Raw genomic sequence first — 22,229 nt, forward strand, 5'->3', positions numbered from 1 at the left:
TCTGGCCAAGGAAGCTTATACCACACTCACCCTTCCGCAGATAACAGCTATACACTCTGGACAAAGTATAAGAAACAATTACCTAATGACACTGGAGAGTAAATAAAATCAGGCAGATTCTGGAGGGAAGTTCATACCTCTAAAAAGGGAATTACACATTATAAGTTTACTATTTTTATTGCTTTTAGCTTGAGGAAAGACTGCAATTGGCAGCTGCATGGAGTGGGTTTTTCCGGTCTGAAGATTAAGACTACAGAGTTTTGGGTAACTACAGCTACTGGAAGGTGGGGGAGATTTCCAGGGAGGAGACAGACAGAGTGAGAAAGGCATAAATTCTTTGAATGAACTCTGCCCAAATTTTTGACTGACCCTATATCACAAATATGCATGGTAGATTCAAAGCAGTTTATTAAGGAAAAAAGAAAGGAACTAAGATTTGGGTTGCTGTCCAAGAGTAAGAATTTGTAGTTTGACTCTAACCAAGTTAATTGCCTGCTTAAAAAAATATTCAACAGTTTTCAAGGAGCATACTAGAAACTATATTCTCTACAACGTAACAGCCACAACATCCAGGACATAATTAGCAGTAACTTAGAAGAGCCAGTAAATGTGACCCATTCTAAAAAGAAAAAATAATCAGAGGATGCTTATTCCAAAATAACCCAGATGTGGAATATTTAGACTAGGATTTTAAAACAAGTATTAAACTATGCTCATTGATATAAAAGAAAATATTATTTCAATGAATGAAAAAATAGGGAATCTCAGGAAAGAAAAATTATAAGAAAGAAGCATATGGAAAGTCTAAAGTAAAAAGTTACAAAATATGGAATTTAAATATCACTGGGTGGACTTAGAGCAGAATAGACATTAGAGAGGAAAGAGTGAATATGAAGATAGATAATATAAATGATTTAACCTGAATATAAAAAAGAAAAAGGATTTTTGAAAAACATAAAGAGAGACTTGCGGATCTGTGAGACAATATTAAAAGATCTAACACAAAGGGAATGAGAATCTTAGAAGGAAAGGAGAGACAATGGGACAAAAATGATTTTAAAAAATAATGGCTGAAACTCCCCCAAATTTGGTGAATGACATAATTTAAAGGTACAAGAGCCTCAGAAAACCTGAAGCAGGCTAAACATGAAGCAAACCACAGCTAAGCATCAGCCATTCAGCATCCTAAAAGATTAATAGAAAAACCTTAAAAGTATCCAGAGGTAAATGATTACACATAGGGAAACAAAAATTCAAATTATTGTTGACTTCCATTATTAAGTTATGGAGGCCAGAATACAGAATCTATAAAAGGCTGAGATAAAGACAGAAAAGAAAAAAATCCTTGTCAACCCAGAATTCTGTATCTAATGAATATAGCCTTCAATAATAAAAGCAAAATAAAGACATTTTTAAAGATTAAAAAAACAAGAGAACCAATTACTAGCAGACCTGTACTATAGGAAATGCTAAAGGGATAAATGATAATGGAAAAAATACTAAAGAAAATTTTTTAGGCTTAGGGGAATGATACCAGATACAAATGTTGTTTCAGAAGGAGTAAAAAGCACCAGAAAGGTAATTATCTGGGTCAATAAAAAAGACAGTTTGCCTTTAATTTTTAAAGAAATATATGTACGTGTATATACATATACATGTATATGTATATACATATAGGCACATGAATATATGTAATGTTCAAAGTAAAAATATAAAATTGCCTCCTGGGCTTTATAAATATATGTAAATGTAATACTTATAACAATTATAGCTTAAAGGTAGGGGCAGTAAATGGGTCTATTTAGTTGTACTGTTTCTACATATTATATGAAACAATATAGTTTAACTCTAGGTAGACTGTGAAAAGTTATGAATGTGTATTGTAATCATAGAGAAACAACTAAAAATGCAAAGAGGTATAATTAAAAATCCAAGAGACAAATTACAAAGGAATGAAAAATATTCAAATAATCCTAAGGAAAGCAGGAAAAAAACCCCCAGCAGAAAACAGGTGACAAATAATGAATAAGTAATAAAATGATACATGTATATCTATGTAACCATTCCAATAATGACATTACATGTTAATGGATTAGTATGCTAATTAAATGGCAGATATAAGAATTAAAAAAACAAAGTCCAACTATAAACTATGTATAAAAGATGCACTTTAAATCTAATGATCCAGGTTGAGCATAAGTGGATGGAAAGAGATGTATCATGTAAACAATAAGAATAAGAACACTTGAGTGGCTATATTGATATCATATAATGCAAACATCAGGATAAAGCTTATTACTGAAGGACACTTCATAGTGATAAAACAGTCAAGTTATCAAGGAGGCATAATCATAACTATGTATATACATTATATTAGTACTTCAGAATACATAAAGCAGAAATGGACATAATTAAAAGAAGCTGACAATCCCACAACTATATTAGGAGATTTTTTACATCCATCCCTCAAAAACTGATAGAACAACTAGACAAAACTTCAGTAAGTATATAAATCATCTAGAGCTAATTGTTACTTATGCAACATGCACCTAAGAGCTGAACTGACTCCAGGTGCATATGGTACGTTCATCAAGACAGACAGTAAATGGTGGGCTATACAAACGAACACTTCTAAATAATCCATGGATCAAATAAAAAATCAGAAATTAAGAAATATTTTTTATTTTAATCCTGATTTTGTCACTTAAAATATGCGTGACCTCGGACAACTAATTTGGATTGCCGAGTCTCAGTTTCTTCAATAAAATGGAGATGTTAACAGTTATAAGGTTGTTGTGAAGATTAAATAAATACCATATGGAATGCATTTAGCACAAGTCCTGGTGTAATGGTCCTAAATTTCATTGTCCATAACTGGAAGCCATTATTGAGCGTGTGTGGGCATATACCCACAGGGTTCTTCGCCATTTCCATCATTCTGTCTTTGATTACCACCCAAACGGACCATGGCACATTATCCCACTCTTTAAACCTCTTTGTTGATAAATCTTCCCACTATATCAGATTTAATTTATCTCCTTATTATACAGCTACTGAAAGCCAGGAGATTTATGTAAACACAGAGTGCTATTACTTGAACTCATATATTGAGTTGAGAATGATACTTCCCTTACCAGGCTCCCACCTAACCTGGGTTTTGATTGTCCTGAGAGCAGTGATTGAAGAGATTCCAGAATCCCATCTCCTACGACTCATAATTTGAGATTTAGAGTTGAACTTCATCACACTGGCCTCCCATTTCCAAGATATTAGAAAGCAATTTTCTAATACGAGGAGACATTATCCTCTTCTATTTTTTTCCTAACTTAATTGTACAAACTCAGCAATGATTTTAATCTTTCTGTTTCTTTAAGTATTTCCTTTTAAACACATGCAATAAAACTCTCTCCTAGGAATACTGGTGTCTAATTAATTCTTGTTTGTCAAAAGCTTTAGGATCTTCAGCTGGAAAGGGGGTTGTGGACGCAAGCAGTATTATCTTGGAGAGCCCTGGATCTTGCCTCACTGAATGGCGCTAGTGTCTGTGTGTAATCAAATTAAGCACACTACTAGAGGCTTACATTGTAATTAATGAAACCCATGCAGACTGAGTGAAGTGGTCAGTCTATTATTTTTAGATTGAATAATTAAGTCTGAAGAACTTCAGTGTTTTCTCAAGCAGCTTCTGTTTTCAGATGACTATTGACATTTTGGCTCTCAATTTTGCTTTACCGAGTCAATTAGCTTTGTGTCAATTTATTCATGTCATGCAGATTTCATTATCATATAAAAAAAGTTACATTTTTACAGGTGTGTATTTTAAAGAGTAGAAGGAAGGCCAACCTTAATAAACAAAACTCAACAAGCTCAACATAAGCAAAAGGTAAGGGGAACGGCACACATTTTACTAGGGCCTGTTCTGTGTCAAATACGACATAGGCACTGTATGTATGTGCTGCATTTAATTTTTCTCCAACCGCACAGTGAAATTGGTATGATCACCATTTTTTGGGATGAGGAAACGGGCTTGAGGAGGTAAAATAATTTATTGAAGGTCACGAATGAGCCAGTGGCAGGGCTACTATTTGAGCCCAAGGCCCCCTGATTCTGAAACTCATGCTCTTTGCACGAATGGCAGAGGCCCGCGTCTATGGAGCGTGCAAGTTGTGTTATGCAGGCCTTGGTGACACATACCTTCAGTGTCTTGTTGTGTCTCTGCAGCTCCCGACACAGACTCTCCAGTTTGCTTCGAGCGAGGATGGCTCTGCTGTGTTCACTTTGTAACTGGTCCTTTTCTTTTTGGATTTGACTCTGTTTCTTTTGTAGGAGCTTTAATGTCTTTTGCTCAGTGCGATGTTCATCCAGCTAGACAGGAACATGCAAACGTGAAAGAAAAGGCAGAAATCTCTTTTGAGTCGACAAAAAAGAAGCAAAAAGGGAAATGCCTAAAGATCACTCTGGCTGTTTGGAAGTATTTTCTTTGCTATTATTAGTGTCCCTCTGGAATCAAATGAACCTAACCAGTGTTACCTTTGTAGTACTTGTAGATACGGTTTTCATAGCATAACATTTACAGGTTTTTCATTATTATTATTATTTTAATTTTTATTCTTTTATCTTCTTTTTCATGGTCTAGAAATTAGCTTTATCTTTCTTGAGTCTCTCTAATGATGCCAGTCAGTATCAGAAAGGCATTACTCAAACTCTGTAAACTTCCAGAAGTCGTATTATTAGTGTCTTGCACTGGGCCAGTGGTCAACAATGTGTCTACTTGGTTTACCTCTAGTTTTCAATATTCTTTCTCAAAATAAGCTTATAGCAACTATTTTTAAAAGTAGGAAAGAGAAAAGCACACTCCTGGTAAATAGAAGATGAAGTCTGTGGGTTGTGAGAAAGGGGGAGAAGAGAAGATACCCCTCAACTACCTTAGCATTGACAGTTTGTCACCGAAGTTTCAGAAATAGCCACTGCACAACTTAACAGCATGAATGACTAGTATGTGTAACATGCCCTGCTCTTTGCCCACCCACATGCCCTTCCTACTTGTGGTGAATAAGTCCTGATGGTTGTTTCTGCTGCGCAATTAGTGGGGCTACTTCTCACCCTCCTCCAGCAGCAAATAACTAAGTATCAGAGACGGCATGGAACATGGAACCAGGGTACCTCTGAACTTCCCATCTCAGGATGCTAAAGTTCTGGGGTAGGGTAGCCAGAGAAAAACACAGAACTGGTTAAATTTGAATTCCAAAGAAATAAGGAATAATTTTTCAGTAAAGGTGTACCCAAAGTAGTGCATGAGACATACTTTTACTAAATAAAGTTTACCTGAAATGAAAAGTTAACTGGGAATTTGTGTGTGTGTGTGTGTGTGTGTGTGTAATTTGGCAACATTTTAATGAAATTCTAGACAGGTTGGGGCAGCTTGGGGATCAACCTTCAGAAGCCACCAGAGACAGACACACTAGGAATGTGGATCTCAGACTGACAGTCACTGGGACCGCATGGAAGTGAGAACCCTTTGTCCAGAGCCACTTCCCCTGCTGAGCTCAGTCCTATTGCCTGACTGGTGCTTAAGCAAGGTAGGTACTTGTCATAACAATGACCTTGTGGGCTAGCCAGGAAAAAAGCCCTGGGAAGCCCCTCCATGGGTCAGGACCGTTGTTATTCCTGATGCTTCGCAGCGCTGGAGGCAAACGGGTCCGCAGGGCGACAGGAGTCCTGATGTGTGTCTCAGCCGCTGCCCAACCCTCCCCGCCCCCCCGCCCCGCGAAGAGGCATCCGTTCTTTCTGAAGAACAGGACCCTCACACTTTCTTCAGTTCACGAATTATTTTACCCCTGCTGTGATGAAATGTCCGTGGTGAACCCTTGCCACGTCAAGCTGTGGCTATTCATACCTGATGTTCTGTCTTCATATTTATGGGCAGTATTTAGTTATTAGTGAGAATTAGCATTGGGAAAAACTAGGCCCATATTACTGTAAATAGTGATTAAAATTGATGTCCTTCTTGATGTTCAATTGGAAAATCAATGATATTTTATTATATATTTTTCATGCTCATCTCCTGGGCATGGGAAAGTGAGGTCCTTTCATTTTGTACCATGTTTATTGGATAGGGGTGAAACATCTCATGCTTATGTTTATAGACTAGAAATGACCTATCATCCTTTCTTGAAATTTATTTGTTGTTATTATAGTTATTGCCTTTATGGCTTAGACTTTACTTTTTGAAGATCAAACTGTATTTCAGGGTTTCTCAGCCTTAGGACTCTTGACATTCGGGACAGATAGTTTTTTGTTGCGGGGGTTGCCCCGTGCATTGAGGACTGTTTATCAGCAGCCCTAACCCCTACCCACTAGACGTCGGTAGCGCCTCCCTGCCTCTCATTTGTGACATCCCAAATATCTCCAGACAGATATTGCCTGTTGTCCCATGGTAGGCAAAACTGCCACTTTTCAAGGAACAGTGCCCTGTGTGATTTATCTGAGTGTCAGGAGGAGGATACAGTACACATATCATAAGTTGGAAGACAGGGAATCTGTGCTTGCTCATCAACCATTTAATGTTGTAGTTTACACAAGATCATACACATCTGAGATTTAGCTAGGTCTGTCTTGCGTTGCTCTAAATAAAAACCTTCAACTCTCTGATAACTTCTTATTTTAGAGCGTGGCTAATCTTGTATAATTACTTCAGACTTATGTGAATGCATATGGGGTTTCTTAATGAATGAAAACAAACATATTGCATTTGAGTCAATATGCAGACAGATGCTGGCTTTGTGATTTAATAATGCACTTAGACACAGTTCTGTACAATTGTAACAGGCATATAGGATTTTTGTCCACAAATTCTCTTGTTCTCTCTTTGTACTGTTAAGTTAAAAAAAGCAATGTTAGTGCCAAGAACTAAATTAGAAAAGTATTAGTGATTTTGTTGTAACGACATTAAAATTGAGGATATTTGCAAAAAGCATTTCTCCTAGCTCATTTCTTAATTTAGTCATGAGAAGTTCTTATTTATTAATGAACTTATCCTTATTTATTAATGAATACTATAGTATATAATATTGCAAAATTCTGGATCTGTAAGGATGAGTGAGCTGGAGTGGCAGTTTGTTTCACAGCTTCGAATTTGATGATTTATTCTATGCTAACACATATTTCAGACAGTTTCTATATTAATATTCAAATCAGTGAGCAAGGAAATAGGTTTTAGTCTCCAAGTAAAAGACTGAAATTTCTCATAACATTTTCTTTCTGAAAAGGACATGTAATGGTTTGGTTTGGTTTTTTTTTTTTTGCAATTTTCTCTTATTTTTTAAAAAATAGAGTGATATTTTGGCTTTGAAGTTTGTTATTAGGAATGATACGCATGCCAAAGTTTAGTAAGTAAGGCTTCAATTCAGTAGGATCCCTGGAAAAATAAATTTGTAGGGAAGACTGCTTGGATAGGTGAGTGAGTTAGGTGCAGGGAGTTCCCCGAGACCAGGAAGAGCAGAGTGGAGATGTGATTCTTCTTCAATGGATTGCTGTGGGGCTGCAGCACCATAAATGGCTTCCTGAGTGAGTCTTGAATGCTTCCCAGCCAAGTATGGAGCATGGTGCTAGAAATTAAACATGAGTGGCCTTAGTATGAATTGGTACATTGAAGGGGCAGAGGGGAAATGATTTGAAAAACATTCAAAAGAACAGGATGAACAGATGAGAATGGGAGCCATCTGATTTTGAAAATATTATTTTTGACACCTAACTTATTTTATGGCATTGAAATTGCTCATAGATGGTTAATAGCCAAATTTAATAAGTTGCAATGTACTTGACACTGATACTTGCTTTATTAATTTCTATCATTCTTTTGGAAAGCAATATGGCCATAAAAAAAAGGCATTCATAATGTTTGGTCTAGTAATCCCAATTCTGGAACTTTCCCTAATATCATAAAAAAGAGAGAGCAGAAACAAATAAAATGCCTGATGATGTTCACTGCAGCCAACATGAGAAGGAATCTTAAGTGTTCCCAAATTAGAGAATCAGTGGACATGGCCACTTAATGGAAAATGACAATACTTTTACAAAATATTATGAAGACTTACAAACTGTATGGGAAAATATCTGTGATATGAGCCAAAATACCAGATTCCAAACTACAGCTGATGCTTGAACAACATAGATTTGAATTGTGTGGTTTTACTTATATGTGGATTTTTTTCAATAAATATGTAACATACTATAAATGTATTTTCATACCCTTATGATTTTTAATGACATTTTCTTTTCTCTAGCTTATATTATTGTAAGAATACAGTATATTATATATATATATTTTATATATCAAAATATGTGTTAATTGACTGTTGGTTATTGGTAAGGCTTCCAGTCCACAGTAGGCTATTGGCAATTAAGTCTTTGGAGAGTAAAAATTATATTCAGATTTCTAACTGTGCAGGGGGACTGTGCCCTAAACCCTGTGTTGTTCTAGGGTCAACTGTGTATGTACCTCATGATGGTAATTATACTAAATGGTATCTCTGCATATAGAGGAAAGGAAGATGGATACATTAAAGTTTGTGTGTTAGGTTATGGGATTAGAGAAATTTTTACGTGCATTGTGTATTCAGCATTTTTCTTCCATCATCATGATGTGGTTAATATAATTAAAAATAATTAAAAAGTATTGTTGGCAGAGTTAGGCAATCAGATGGTCACTGGGGGTTCCAGAATTTCCGTGGGTCTACTGCATTGACAATTTAGTATGACATGATGCATCAAGATAAATGAAAGAAAAGGGAAAACAAACAGATTATAACACTGAAGTTAGAGTGGAAGAAAACAGGTCACTCATTAAATTTTACTCCATCAGTAGGGATAAGATGGAATCAGGGACCCGAGGGTTTGTGGGCCTGAAGCTTATTCAGTTTTGGAGACTTTTTTTTTAAAACCAAAAAATGAAAAACAACCCAATTAAGAAAAGAGAAGGATGTCCAGGGTTTCAGAGGTGCCCATGCAAGTGGGAGACCCTGACTCTTCTTCAGCACCTTTGGCCTCCAGGTAAATCTGCCCATGGGAACGAGGCAACCTCTTGCCTGGAGGAATTGATCAGCTGTGTGTGGGCATAAGTTACATTCTGTCACTGCTTCTCTAAGAGAAGTACGTTAATTTTTTTAAAGAAAAGAAACAGGAATTATAGAGAGACACATTACCTCACTTCACTTGAAAGGATGCCACCTCTCAGCTGTGGGTTTCATACACCCCAGGGTACTACACAGACCTCTGATGTCACTCTTTTAGCAAGTGTTTGCAAGGGTTCATTGAAACCAGACATGCTGGCTTCACTGAATGCTCCTTTTTTTCCCAGCTTGCCCATTGGTGGAAAACAATGCACGTCATGGGTTCTCTGATGCCCGGGAGTGGCTTCCCTTCCTCTTAGTAGCCCTGGCTTTTTGAGAGGGAAGACTGACTGGGGAGGACCCAGAACTGGGCATGAAATAGTCCACACCAAACTCTTCACCATGTAGGGGAGAGGAAGAAGTATATATTAAGAAGAATAAATGAATGAATAATTAACCATCTAACTAAAAGTCATCAAGACCAAATGAGAATGTGTCACAAACTGAGGAGGTGAGATGAACTCCACCCTCTGCCTTCCTGAGAGGACCCCCTCCAAAAACCTGGGCACCGCATGGAGTGAAAATTTATGTTGAGTGTGTTTCTGTTCTATTGCAAAGCCAAAAAGAACTTTAAAATATCCAGAATTTTCAATTATCTATAATTCTCTCTCACATCCCCCAAATTATACACGTATGCGAAGGTAGAGTAGATGCCAACACTATCATCTTTCTCCCTTCTGCTATTATTTAGTTTTTCTGTTCCGTTTTCCTTTAAAAATATTCTGCTTTTATGAATTCTAGCCTTGGCTTGTCTGAACTAACCAGTCATGGTCTATAATGATGTACCCCCAAAACTAAGAGCCTCCTCTCTCAGGTCTAACCAGAGCCTGAACCTTTCTGACAAAAAGAGGGAATCAAAAATCTTACCAATTCAGCATACTTCTTGAATAAAAAATCAAGCTTTTCTTCAGGTGTTTGCAACTTGTTCAGATTTTGCATTAGCAAGTTGGCTTCTTTGCCTTAAAAGAAAACAGAAACCCAAAAGACATTTTTAAAAGAAAGCATTGAACTTGAAGTCAGATGATACAGGCTGGAATCTCATATTGCCCATTGGCTAGTTACTCCCCACCCCTGACCAAGCCACTTAACTTCTCTCAGCCTCAGATATAATTTTCTTTTCCTATAAAAAGGGATGACAGCTACTTTACAAAGTAAGTGGGGATTGGTTGAGCAATTTGTGAAAGTATGTGGTACAGTGTCAGGCTCATGCTAGATTTTCAATATAACAGTAGTCCCCAAGAATCTACTCTTACTACTTTCCCCCCATAGTCTAAATGTTTAAAAGAATTTTAAATATTTAGAAAATATTCCAAAGAATTAAAAACACTGGCTTTATGAAAGAATAAACCAACCATTTCCCCACATTAATTAATTTTTTAAAGAAGCAAAACAATCCAGCAGAATTTCTAACTACTATGAAACACCCATCATCTGATACATGTAGTTGCTGTAATTCCAGCACAAAGCAGAGAAACTTAGTTTTGTCTGTCTTTCTTATTTTAATGAAATTTTTTTTGGCTTTGGTGTTCTTTTAGGACCTCATTCCTCTCTTTTTCAGGGAAACCAATTCTCTTGTTTCTGTGCATGAGCCCCTTCCATGAGTTTTAGATGGGAATAACTCTGATCATATTTCCTACCAAGCAAAGAATAAAATCAATAGATAGAGAAAATGGACCCATGACATGCAGGTTCTTGTCCAGGCTTTTCTGTGTCTCTCTGGTTACAGGTTTAGCCTCCTTGTGCCTTCCCTTCTCCCCCTTAGGCCTTAATCTCTGTTGGCAGTTTCATTTCTGTTCCCAGTTGGAGTTTATGCTACATTTAAAAAACTCATCTGTTCATGATTACGTGATGGTAAGTCTCGGATTCTTTCTCCCCCCATCTCATTGTTCTTCCTTTTGTCTTCTTCAGCTCAAACTGCCAGTTTGCCTTTCTGTGGTGCGTGGGAATCTTGTCTTCAAGTAGCCGCTGGGCTGAGCGCTGGGAGGGCGGAGAGGGACCCTGAGGCCTACCTGCACCACTGAGCATAGCTTTTCAAAAGTCTAATCAGGGTGGAACAGACTGACAACTACTCTGTCTAATCAGACTAGGGAGGTCAAGCTGCACAGTAGAACCCATGTTTCCTGATATAAATTTTCTTAAGAATATGAACAACTTAGACAACCTTCCCTTCAAGGACAGGCATTTCCTGTTGGCTGGAATTTTCGCTTTCATCCTGGATAGGCAGATAAATCATGGAATTAGGATTGCTAGATAAAATACAGGGCATGGGATATAGTTAGTCTAAAAAATTTATGTACTGTTTATCTTAAATTAAAAGTTTCCTGAGCATCCTTTGTTTTTATTTGCTAAATCTGGTCACTCCAACTGTCATCAAAAAACTTTAGGTCTAGAAAGAACTTCAAGGATGCATAGACAACGGGTTAACTTTACAGATAAGACCCTCAGGCCCAGAGAGTCCAAAGTTACATGATTAGTACTGGCAGAGCCGAGGCTGGAATCCAAAGTTTGTCTACTTGCTCTAAATCACGTCACTCCCATGTGGAATTCTGATGCCAAGGAAACTGAGAGAAATAAAAGGAAACTGTTTTTTGAAAAAAAATGACCTCATCTCTAACAGCTGGTTTTGTCTATCTTTGCCCAGCATGTCAGTTCAGATTAGAAACATGGCCTAAGACGGGAGAAGGTAGGTGCGAGGTGCCCCACCAGCTCTCCAGTTAGAGCCTGGCATAACACGCTGCCTTTAAACTGATAACCGGTGCTGCTCCACCCCCACCGGGCCTGGGCTCAAGCTATTTCTCTAGCACAGGGATGCGTTTGCATGGTGCAGGTCAGGCCATCCCTTCACTCCCATCTTCAGCCTGTGGAAGGTGCCCATGTGAAGACTGCTGTCCTGAGTTGGTGTCACCTGTTAAAGGTAAGACACTGTACTGCTGATCAGATTAGGTCCAGGATCCTCCACAGTGTTTGGTCCATGGTAAGTGCTCAGTAAATGGTGGTAATAATGGAACAAAACAAAGCCAACCAGTACACATTAGCATCATGTCAATCAAATGGATAGTCTTGAAGACAACTGCGTAATTAGCTAGAGGAAAGCTAGGTCTTATTGTCACTTGTGACATTCAGTTTATGCTAGGATACCTCACAGTATGAATACTGACATGTAAAGCCATTACCTGTAACATTTGCAGGAGATAGAAACACTTGAGTGAGTCCAACGGCTCTCTTTCCTCTCACATTAAGTATCTTTCCTACTTTTTGTTTCTTTAACTATGAGAAGAGGGTTGTCATTTCTGTTTTTTGATCATCACACTTACTGAGATCTCTTCTCATATGCTGTTCATTTGTCTAGAAGATTAACATTCAGAAGCATCAATCTACCTTTCAAAAGTGACTTCTCCCATCAACAAAAAAATCCAAGAAACTGGAATCAGGCACGTGCAGAATTCATAAATTTGTGACACCAAAGAACTTAGTTTTTAAACTTGCATTGATTTTTATGGACTGGGATGGTGTGTGAGATTATCATAGAGCAGAGGAATGGACAAAGATTTGCTCATCTAAGAAAGGCTGTAATTATAGTTCCATGGAAATGGGGTCATTTAGTGACAGTGTGGGACACAAAAGGAAAAATTCCTTTATTCAGGGACACTTATTGAGGAGGGATGATCTGCCTTCTCCCCAATGTGTCATTCGAAAGCAATGTGATTGTGAGATTAGTCATAAAGAAAGCAAGGGGCAGACTTGAAGTCCTCGCTAAAGCTGGGCAAGCTATATGGTGGCATATGGCCACGGCTGTGCAAAATGCTCAGTTTGGTTGAAAGTCTGCATGAAAGTAGAACCACCCACACAGCAAGAACAACCATGTTACATGTGGCTGTGGCTATTAGCACCATTATAAACCGAGGGAGTATCGTAATGCAGAAGAATTATTTCTGCATCAAAGAAACTGAAAACCTTAAATTAAGACAATGAAATCAGCTATATACGTGTTGACTGGGATTTTTCTTAAACTTTGGTGTAGCGATGACTATGCAAAATTTGCTGACAAATTATGTAGATTTAATGAGTGTTCAAAACTATGTTTTTTCTCTTCCAAAATGATCTTTTAGAACTTTGGGGCTAAAATGTGGTCTTGGATACACATGTGCACCTGTCTCCTCCTTTCCTGATTTCTAAAAGTGTTGGAAGAAGCTTAAAGCAGGAAAAGACTTTGAATGTTCTTTTCAAATGTAAGACCCAGACTCATATTTAAATATTAACTTTGTTCTCCCTCTAACATTTAAAGATAATGAGTGTAATACAAATAATTCCTGAGATCCTGTAGATATCTTTTAAGGGAAATACGCATGTATGTACATAGACAGGAAGGATAATAGAGAAAAATTCACACTGGACTCAGGTGGGAGACCTGGGTCCTAGAACTGACTCTGTGTAGTTAATCAACTAGTTGAGGAACTTCTTTTACAGACTCTTAAACTCTTTGGATCTCATTTTTCCTGTCTATAAAATTAGTGAGTTTGCTAACTGGATTCTGATTTCAGCCTCTAAGATTTTATGATTCCATGACTGAAATAGCTTTACCTATTTTTTTCTTGATGTAAATAACAACAACAACAAAACACAGTATTTGGTTGGTGTATTTGTTTACCTCAAATATTTTGGTCCATTTTTAAAATTTTATAAATATTCTCTTACCCCTCACTATCACTTCTCATAGTCATGGTTTTTGTTTAATTGGTTTTATTAACTGTATCAGTTTTGAAAATATGCCTCCCCTGTATTTTCTAGTCACATTGTTTTCCATTAAGCTGACATTTTATTTCCCTTGTATTTTAGTGGCCTTATTTCATGTAATTGGAACTTTGGCTTCTCACTCATTTGGAGAGTGGACCTGGACTTCTTATTAGGTTGGTTGATGATGTGTTTAAACTACTAGTAATTTCTTGGCTATAACTATAAAGAAAAATTTCTTTATAAGAAAAAAACTTTAAGAGTCATATTGGGGAGATTATTCCAGGAAAAATAAAATAAAGCCAATCTTATAATAAAAAAGAAACACACTAGAAAGAGCAGTAAGAACTGGATATATCCTTTCCTAATTCAGCTCAGAAGGGAATACTAATTATTTTGTTTGAGACATTTTTCTCACTCCTTCCACCTACTTCTCTAAACCCTCTTCTCCTTTCAGAATCTGACCCAGGTTTTACCTTCCCTATGAATCTACTCATGAACCTGTTAGTCTCTGCTGATTCTTTTTCTCCAGGAATTTATCTGGTCTCCAACCATCTCTTCCAGAAAATTTAGCATTTGTTTCAAGGCAGCAGTTTATTTCCCTCCCACAATTAAGCTAGAAACCCAGCTAAAATGGATGAAATGGACCACCTGGGAATGTGACCATTCTAAGGCAAAATAAGTAAATGACTGAAGACATTTCAGAATCCCAATGTCCTAGCTGAGGTGCCCTTAAGAAGGCAGAACGGAAACTTGCTTGAATTAGAAAAATGAACACATTAAGTGAGCTAAGTAAATACTCCTCAATTAATATACTGATAATTTTTTATTTTTATATACATTGGATTCTGCAATATTAATGACTTCAGGTTTTCCCCTTGCTTTCATTATGACTGATCTTAAAATCACATCATCTATCTCAATAACATTTTTTTTTCAGTCTTTAAAACTCAAAACTTTCTAGGCCTTTTCCTGACTGGCGTGGCTCAGTCATTTGGAACTTTTTCCTGTAAACCAGAAGGTCATGGGTTTGATTCCCAGTCAAGGCACATGCCCAGTCGGGATGCATGCAAGAGGCAACTGATTGATGTTTCTCTCTCACATCAGTGTTTCTCTCCCCTTCTTCCTCCCTTCCCCTGTCTAGAATCAATAAAAGAAAATTAAAAAAACCTCTCTAGGTTTTCATTTCCCTGTTTATAACATCATTGGTTGGACCCTGAGCTCAGAATGGACCTGCGGATCAGCTCTGCTTTTCTTTTGGGCTTATGCTTCAGACTGATTTCCTACTCAATCAGTTATCAACCTAAATATCAGGAAGTATATTACATGTTACCAGTTTTATGCTTATTACAATGTGGCTTTTGTACAGCGCGCATAATGTTAGCAGAGAAATTATTAATAAGACACTTGTGAGCCCAGCGGGTGGTGTGGGAGAAGCAAGGGGATACTTTAGATGCTAACAGGACATGTCATGTGCCGCTGAATAGGGGATCTGTTTTTATTCCCTTTCACTTCAGAGGCCAAGGAGAAAGTGACTGCAAGCTAAAGAGATAGTGTGTTGATTGTGGGAGGCTATGTAGGCTCTAAAGGAAAAATAAGTTCTGAGTGCTTGGGCTGTAGAGATATTTTCTAAATATTCAGACGTGTTCTGTGAAAGAAGGGTATTTTGGTCCAACAAGTTGAGGAAATGTTGTAAACTATGCCCATCGCTATTGGAGATTTTCATTGTTGTATATATTAAAGATCAGAGAATTCTGTGAGTAGGATAATTTTGACTTGGTCTGAAATCTCAAATATCCCAAAGTTGCAAAGTTTTGGGTTAGAGAGTCAGAACATTACAGCATCTTAAAAACACCAATAAAGCAAAAATTTTCTGCTAAACATGCAATAACTAAAAACTCATCTTTGATCAAATACACAAGGTAAGTTCAAGGATATATCTTTGGGTATGGATAGAATGACTTAATAAAATGCTATAGAAGGTCCAGATAGATTTTAAAAGAAGAACACAGTGGGCACTTCCTATTTTCTCCAAAGGGTAAAGGAAACACTTTTAGAAGCATTAGAACCATTGCTTCTACAATCTGTTTCAAAGTTACCCAGGGTGTTTTGGCCCTAATCCAGATCTACTAATTCCGAATCTCTGTGCTAAGAAGCAGCATTTCTGACAAATTCTGTATTTGATTCTAATGCACAGTTAAGTTGGAAAACCAATGATCTAGATAATAGTGCTGTGCCATTTAACTGAAAAATGGCCAAGGAGCCTATTTAAATCACTTGTAGACAACTGAAATGATATTTAAAATGGTGGTTTGATATTTAGATTAGCCTAAAAATGTTGTTTTAACTCATCTGGTAGCTGCAATAGCACAGTGACTAGGAAAATATGGGGATGGTATTCGGAGGAATGGCATGCAAGGGCCAGCAGCGTGGACGCGTGTAATTGGAGTGGGCCTACCTGTTCACCCTGATTCTCAAACATTGGTTCTGACCAAACACATTCCATTGAAATTTGATAACTTGCGGATAGCAGCAGAATTAGAGTTGTGGAATTTTTTCTCTGATTTTTAAAATTGTTTGGTAATTAAGAGGTTCATGCAGGTTTTGAAATAATTCAGAAACAGAATAGAAACCAAAATTGGCCACCTTTACCTTTACTCCTACTTTCTTTATAACCATTCTCTCAGTACAACTCATTCAAATTCGTATGTAGACGTGGTTTTAGAGGGATAAAGCAAAAGAACTTTCCTGGTTAGGAACACTTGAAATCATTCATCTCTGATGTGATTTTGTATTGTATTTTGGAAAGTTTAACAATGGCAGGTGCAAAGGGACTCTTTTGAGATGCCTTGGAATGAGACGGAAAAATAGCCCTGTAACACAGAGCAACTTTATTCTCCTTCCCAAAGTTCTAAAACACTAGAGTAATTCCAATCTTGCATGCTGGAACTAGATATTACCTGGTTTAATTTTTTTGCTGGGTGGCTCAAATATGCTATTTGAGTGTCTTTTTGCCCTTTTTGAAAGCATTGCCAGCAATGGGTTTTAGGCATCATAACAATGTCCTGTGCCAGCATGGACATACTTTTGGGTTTACAGGTAACTTGTTACTGGAGTCTGAACCCAGTTCTGATTCTAATACCCACAATCTTTCACTCTGCCATGTTGTCTTCAGAAATGAGTAAGATGTGACTTACCGTACTTGATAGATCCTCCATTCAGCTTGGGAGGTAGATAGGTATACAAATGTTTGCTGCAGAAAAGTTAATAAAAAACTAAGGAAGGTGACACAGACTCTACCTGGGCATGTCAGGGAATGAATCACATAGAAGGTGGTATTAATAGTGAGTGTTTGAGTGAAATTCACCAAGGAACACAGGCAGAGGGACATCCATATGCAAAATAACACACTTTGATTCCTAGCTAAAACATTAATTCTCTCACCTTTCACAGCCATTTTCGGTGTCCCTCATGGCTCTCCTAACAATTTTCCTGTACCTGTTCTAGCACTTAGCTCATGTCATCATTAGTTTACTTGCGGTTTTTCTCCCTATACCCAGAGCTCCTTGACTGAAAAACCATGACCACTTACTTATCTTTGTGCACTTAGCACAGGGCCTCATAAAGATGAGACATTAATAAGTTTTTGCTGAACTAATGAAATAACAAGAGTAAGAATATCTTCTGCAATTACAGACATTCTGAAATTGGCACATTTCTGAAGAGTTTTGTTAAATAATAAAATGTTTTATATAGTAATGGGACATAATACTAAGTGATCTGACAATCATTTCATATGTACAAAACAATCCCAACATCTACATTTTGTTTAAATCCAAATTCCACTAACTTTGCTTTAAACAGTTTTCCTTTTATTCAGCCATTCATCTTGACAACAAATATTTATTGAGCACCTACCATGTGCCATCCATTGTCCAAGATACTAGGCTTCTGATGATGTCCCAATATATACAGTTCCTGCCCTTGAAAAAAGACCTAGTGGGGAAGATACCTAATAACCAAATAATCACAAAATAAACATACACTCTTAAATTCTGACTATGCTAGGAAGGAGAGATACATAGTACCAACAGAAACAGAAATCAGTAAGACTTCATCTATAGTTGGGCTAAGAAAATGCCATTTGAGTTGTGAGTTAAATGATGAGGTAAGCGTCCAATGGCTGAACTGGGAGAATGGGTAGGCATATCTAGGTAGAGAACATAGGATATAAGCAGACCCTGTGACAGGTTTAAAGAACCCAAAGAGATGATTAGAATGACTAGTTATTAGGCAGCAGTGGCAGTGACAGTGATAGGGGCAGAGTGTTCAGGAAGGGGATGCTGTAGGGTAGAATGGTGTGAGATAAAGCCAGAAAGAATGGTTTGGGTTAGACCATTAGGGCCGGAAAGACGATGTTAAGAACTCTGGCCTTTGTTTGAAGAACAGTGGGAAGCCATTGAGAGCAGAGAGGAAGTGGGTAACATGATGAAAGTTCGCTTTAGCTCTATTGGGAGAAAGCGGCTGGGGACAAGTGCAGCAAGAGAGTATGTAGGGAAACCCTGAAGGAAGCTGTTGTAGTAATCCAAATATGAGCTGTGTCTTTTAGTAAAGGTTAGAGGAAGAGCCCTTTTGGGGGGATGATTCAAAGAAAAATCATAATATAGAATACAACTACTTGCCTAATCCTTTTAGGATTTTCTTTTCCAATTTTTGCTCTTTATTGCTGACAGGCTCTTTGGCTGTGGGTGGTTCTCCAGAAGCCATGGGTTCTCTCTCAGCCTCTTCAGTGGCTTCCTCACAGTCCCCGTCTTCGTGGTCCACTGGTTCTGTGTTCTCAGGCTGCTCCTTGGCCTTGGCGGAGCTCTCTTTGCCTGCGGAGCGGGCAGCAGACCCGTATGTATTAATGATGTCTTCCAGTTGTCTATTCAACTCTTCAGAGATGTCATGAGCCCCTGATTCAGGTTTCACCTCTGCCTCCTTCAACGGTGCTTGGAGTGCGGATGAGGGGTCTTGATCACCTTGCTTCTCCAGGCCATTTTGACTGGGTGATGGTGAACTGTCCCCCGGAGGTGCTGACTGTGGCTCTCCTGGCAGCTGTACAGAGTGATTAGTCTCCATACTGCGAGCAGTACCTAGTGGCAAGCACAGTCGGGTTTTCTGTAGTTAACCCAGTCACGTGTAAATGATAAGGATATCCCCAAATGAGCACCTGCTAATTACAGTTTCTAATACAGAATGAAAGTACTTTCACAAACCATCAATATTGCACTTGGGTAGGTAGGACCAGTGGGAAGCCATTTTTCTAAATCAGGTCGTACAATTAGCATATTTTTGGTTTCGCTCTTTAAATTCCAGTAGTATCTCCTATTATTGATATTAACAGAGTAATTCAAGATGTTGTTTTTCATGGCTGTATTTATCATTTTGTTTAGAATAGCCAATTTGTGTAACCATTCTCTTAAATAATTCTATACAGATTGACAATTATTGGAAGTACATGGATGTGTATGTTTAAAATATTTACATTAAATGGTGTTATTTTTTTAAACTTAAAATATTTAATACAAGAGCCACTGAACTTTCTAAAATCCTTCATAAGAATAATGTTTCTTAACTATTTTAATCTATAAATGAAGATTTGATTAATAGGAGTATATTGATATAAATGAATTCTTATACTGCACACAGGACATATTTTCTTGCTTTTTCTGGTATTTGCCTTTTCCCAGATGAGCTACATTTATATAATTATCAATGATGAAAACACTTTTTCTGAGGTTCAAACTAGGATCATTTTTGGAATAAGACAATGAGAGCAAGTATAAAGTAACAAATCCTTTAAATTTCTATAATATATTTTTGTTCTAATATAAAAAACTATCTTTTAGAAAACAAGAACAGATTACAACTTCCTCTTTCCACTCAAGAAGCTCTAGGATAACTTAATAATTTTTAAGAAATATCAGTGTTTAATGAACAGGAAGGGAATGAGCTAGAGAAATAATCCAGATATAACACAGGCTCTTTGGAAATAGGGAGCAAAGAATGAGCTGAGTCACAGATTCCAAGGCTATCACCACGCCTAGGCTTGCAATAGGTTTGGCTTAGGCCTTTAAGTTATGCTGCATTTTATTTGTAAGTGATATTTAATGGTGCAGCTGCTGACTATCAGGATAAAAATGTGACAGGGTCCTCATAATGCACAGGTTTTGCTGTCGTGGAAACATGAAAGTAAGAACAGAAACATACTGCTCTATGCCTAGCTTCCCCCTCCTATTCTCAGGGCAGGAGATGTCAAATGCTTCACTGCCAACAAGAACAGAAAATTCAACGTATAGACATCGCCACCCACTTGTGGCCCTCACCAAGTACTCATTAACTTAGAAGGAAGTACTTTTGTCTCTCACACATTTTTTTTTCTATTGAATTTATTGGGATGATGTTGGCTAATAAGATTATATAGGTTTCAGGTATATAATTCTATGATACATCATCTGTATATTGTATGTTTACCACCCCAAGTCAAGACGCCTTCCATCACCATTTATCCCCTTATACCTTCTTCTGCCTCCCCCTCCCCCCGCCCCCGCCGCTCCTTCCTTTAGGTAAATACCATGCCATTGTCTGTGTCTATGGGTTTTTTTGTTTTGCTTAATTCCCTTCACCTTTTCCACCCAGCACCACAACCCACACTGATTCATTTTATCCACCAACTTTATTAACTAATGATACGGTAAACAATTGCCTTATCTTCATCACTGAAATTTCTTAATCCCAGCCACAGCTTGTTGGGTGCACTCATCTATATATAACTATGCCTACCCTGAACTTGGAGAAAGACACATGGCACCTGCTGTCCAGCCAGAGGCTATTTTAAGCTCTTCTAAAAGGAGCCGTGGCATTTAGCACTTTATCCTTGAAAATCAAGGGAAGAGAGTACTTTTTAATGGAAATTGAAAACAGTAAACATTTACTGGCTTAAATTCATATGTGGGTTTTAAAGTGTGAGGAAGTTGTCTTGGAATGTAATGAAATCTAGAGTAAACCAAACTTTCAAGCAATGAATTTAAAACTGACTCTCCATAGGAGTATTAGTGTGGCTAGTCTAAATGCAAGCATTTTGTTTGTATTAGCTTTATTCTTCCTTCATCAGAGACCATAATCGTTGATGTTTTTATATTAATCCCACAGGTAGCCCTTAAACTTCATGCACCATATTTAATTTAAAATGCAATAACTGAGTCATTGTAAACCACAGGACAACTCAATTCTTAAAAGTAATCAAGATAAATCAACAAAAGGGAGAAAAAACAGCCAAAGAACTGTGACTTTTAAATCCCCTCTTTCTAAATTAATGAATTTTACAGCCAAAAAATTATTTCTAAATTTTATCCTCTGCAAACTTTATTGCCTGCTTTTTCCTCCGCTGGGAGAGAATTTTTCCCTTGAACTAGCAGTCCCAGCAGATTATCACACACACACACATCCCTTCCTGAGCAACACATTTTAATTATAAATAAAGCAATGGAAAGTTCTTCAACAGTTCACTGGCAATCGCAATGCTGCAAGTTTCGAACACTACAAACCGCACCCCACATCTTCTCACACTGTTTGGGGGGGGGGCATTTGTCACACTTACCAGAAGGCAAGAAGCTAAGCAGAAAGAGTAAAGGAGAGGCAAAGAGGCAGCAAAAAGCTAGTCAGAACAGCAGCAACAGCAGGCGACAGGCAGGCAAGGCAGCTGTGCTCTTACAAGGGAGAGAGAAACCAAATACACACACATTCACACACACCAGGCAGCAGGAGTGGGGTGGGGGAAGGGAAAGGAACACCGTATGACACAGCAAGAGCTTCAGGAGCTGTCCCCTGGGCAAAAATCTAAGAAAGGAAAAATAAGACTCCATGTTTTATCCTTGAAAAATTTAAACTCTCAGTATATAGCCCCTTTGCCAGTGCAGTTTTTCACCATTGTTGTTCTTTGGGCCAGAGATCAGTTTCCTTATTTCTTGGTTTATTTCCAGTGTGGTCTATGATTCATCTCCTTTTTTCTCTCCTTATGCTAGCTGAATTAGTGTCAGGTTTCTTGTAGGAATCATGGAAATAGAAAACAACGGCATAACAAAAAGGAGGTGGTGCAGCTACTTTAATTCTGATGTCATTGTTTGCTTTGTTTGAAAAACACGAAATACAACTTTAGACGGCTCTCTTGGCAGTGGGTTTAGTGTCATCTTCATGTGCGTGGTAATTGACATGACTTCAGATCCGGCGTCTTAGTCGGGTAGCTGGGCTCACAGCTCAGACGGGCCCTTGGGGTAGCAGTTGCTT

The 22,229-nt window shown here is 37.8% G+C and overlaps 1 protein-coding gene across 1 annotated transcript in view; it reads right to left on the bottom strand.

Moving 5' to 3' along the window:
* The window catches only part of TXLNB (taxilin beta), a 42,569-nt gene extending 20,896 nt beyond the window's left edge, over window positions 1-21,673 (bottom strand). The window contains exons 1-4 of the mRNA XM_054570041.1: window positions 21,544-21,673; window positions 18,584-19,036; window positions 10,038-10,129; window positions 4,195-4,365 (exon numbers count right to left, since the gene is read on the bottom strand). Of these exons, the coding sequence (XP_054426016.1) occupies window positions 4,195-4,365; window positions 10,038-10,129; window positions 18,584-19,022 (702 nt within the window). The 5' untranslated portion in view covers window positions 19,023-19,036; window positions 21,544-21,673. The remainder of the gene's footprint in view (window positions 1-4,194; window positions 4,366-10,037; window positions 10,130-18,583; window positions 19,037-21,543) is intronic.
* Window positions 21,674-22,229: the final 556 nt, after the last annotated feature.

The sequence above is a fragment of the Pteronotus mesoamericanus genome, unplaced genomic scaffold (genome assembly GCF_021234165.1).
Source record: "Pteronotus mesoamericanus isolate MK-2021 breed Mesoamerican mustached bat unplaced genomic scaffold, CSHL_Meso_final contig_20, whole genome shotgun sequence".
Taxonomy (NCBI): domain Eukaryota; kingdom Metazoa; phylum Chordata; class Mammalia; order Chiroptera; family Mormoopidae; genus Pteronotus; species Pteronotus mesoamericanus.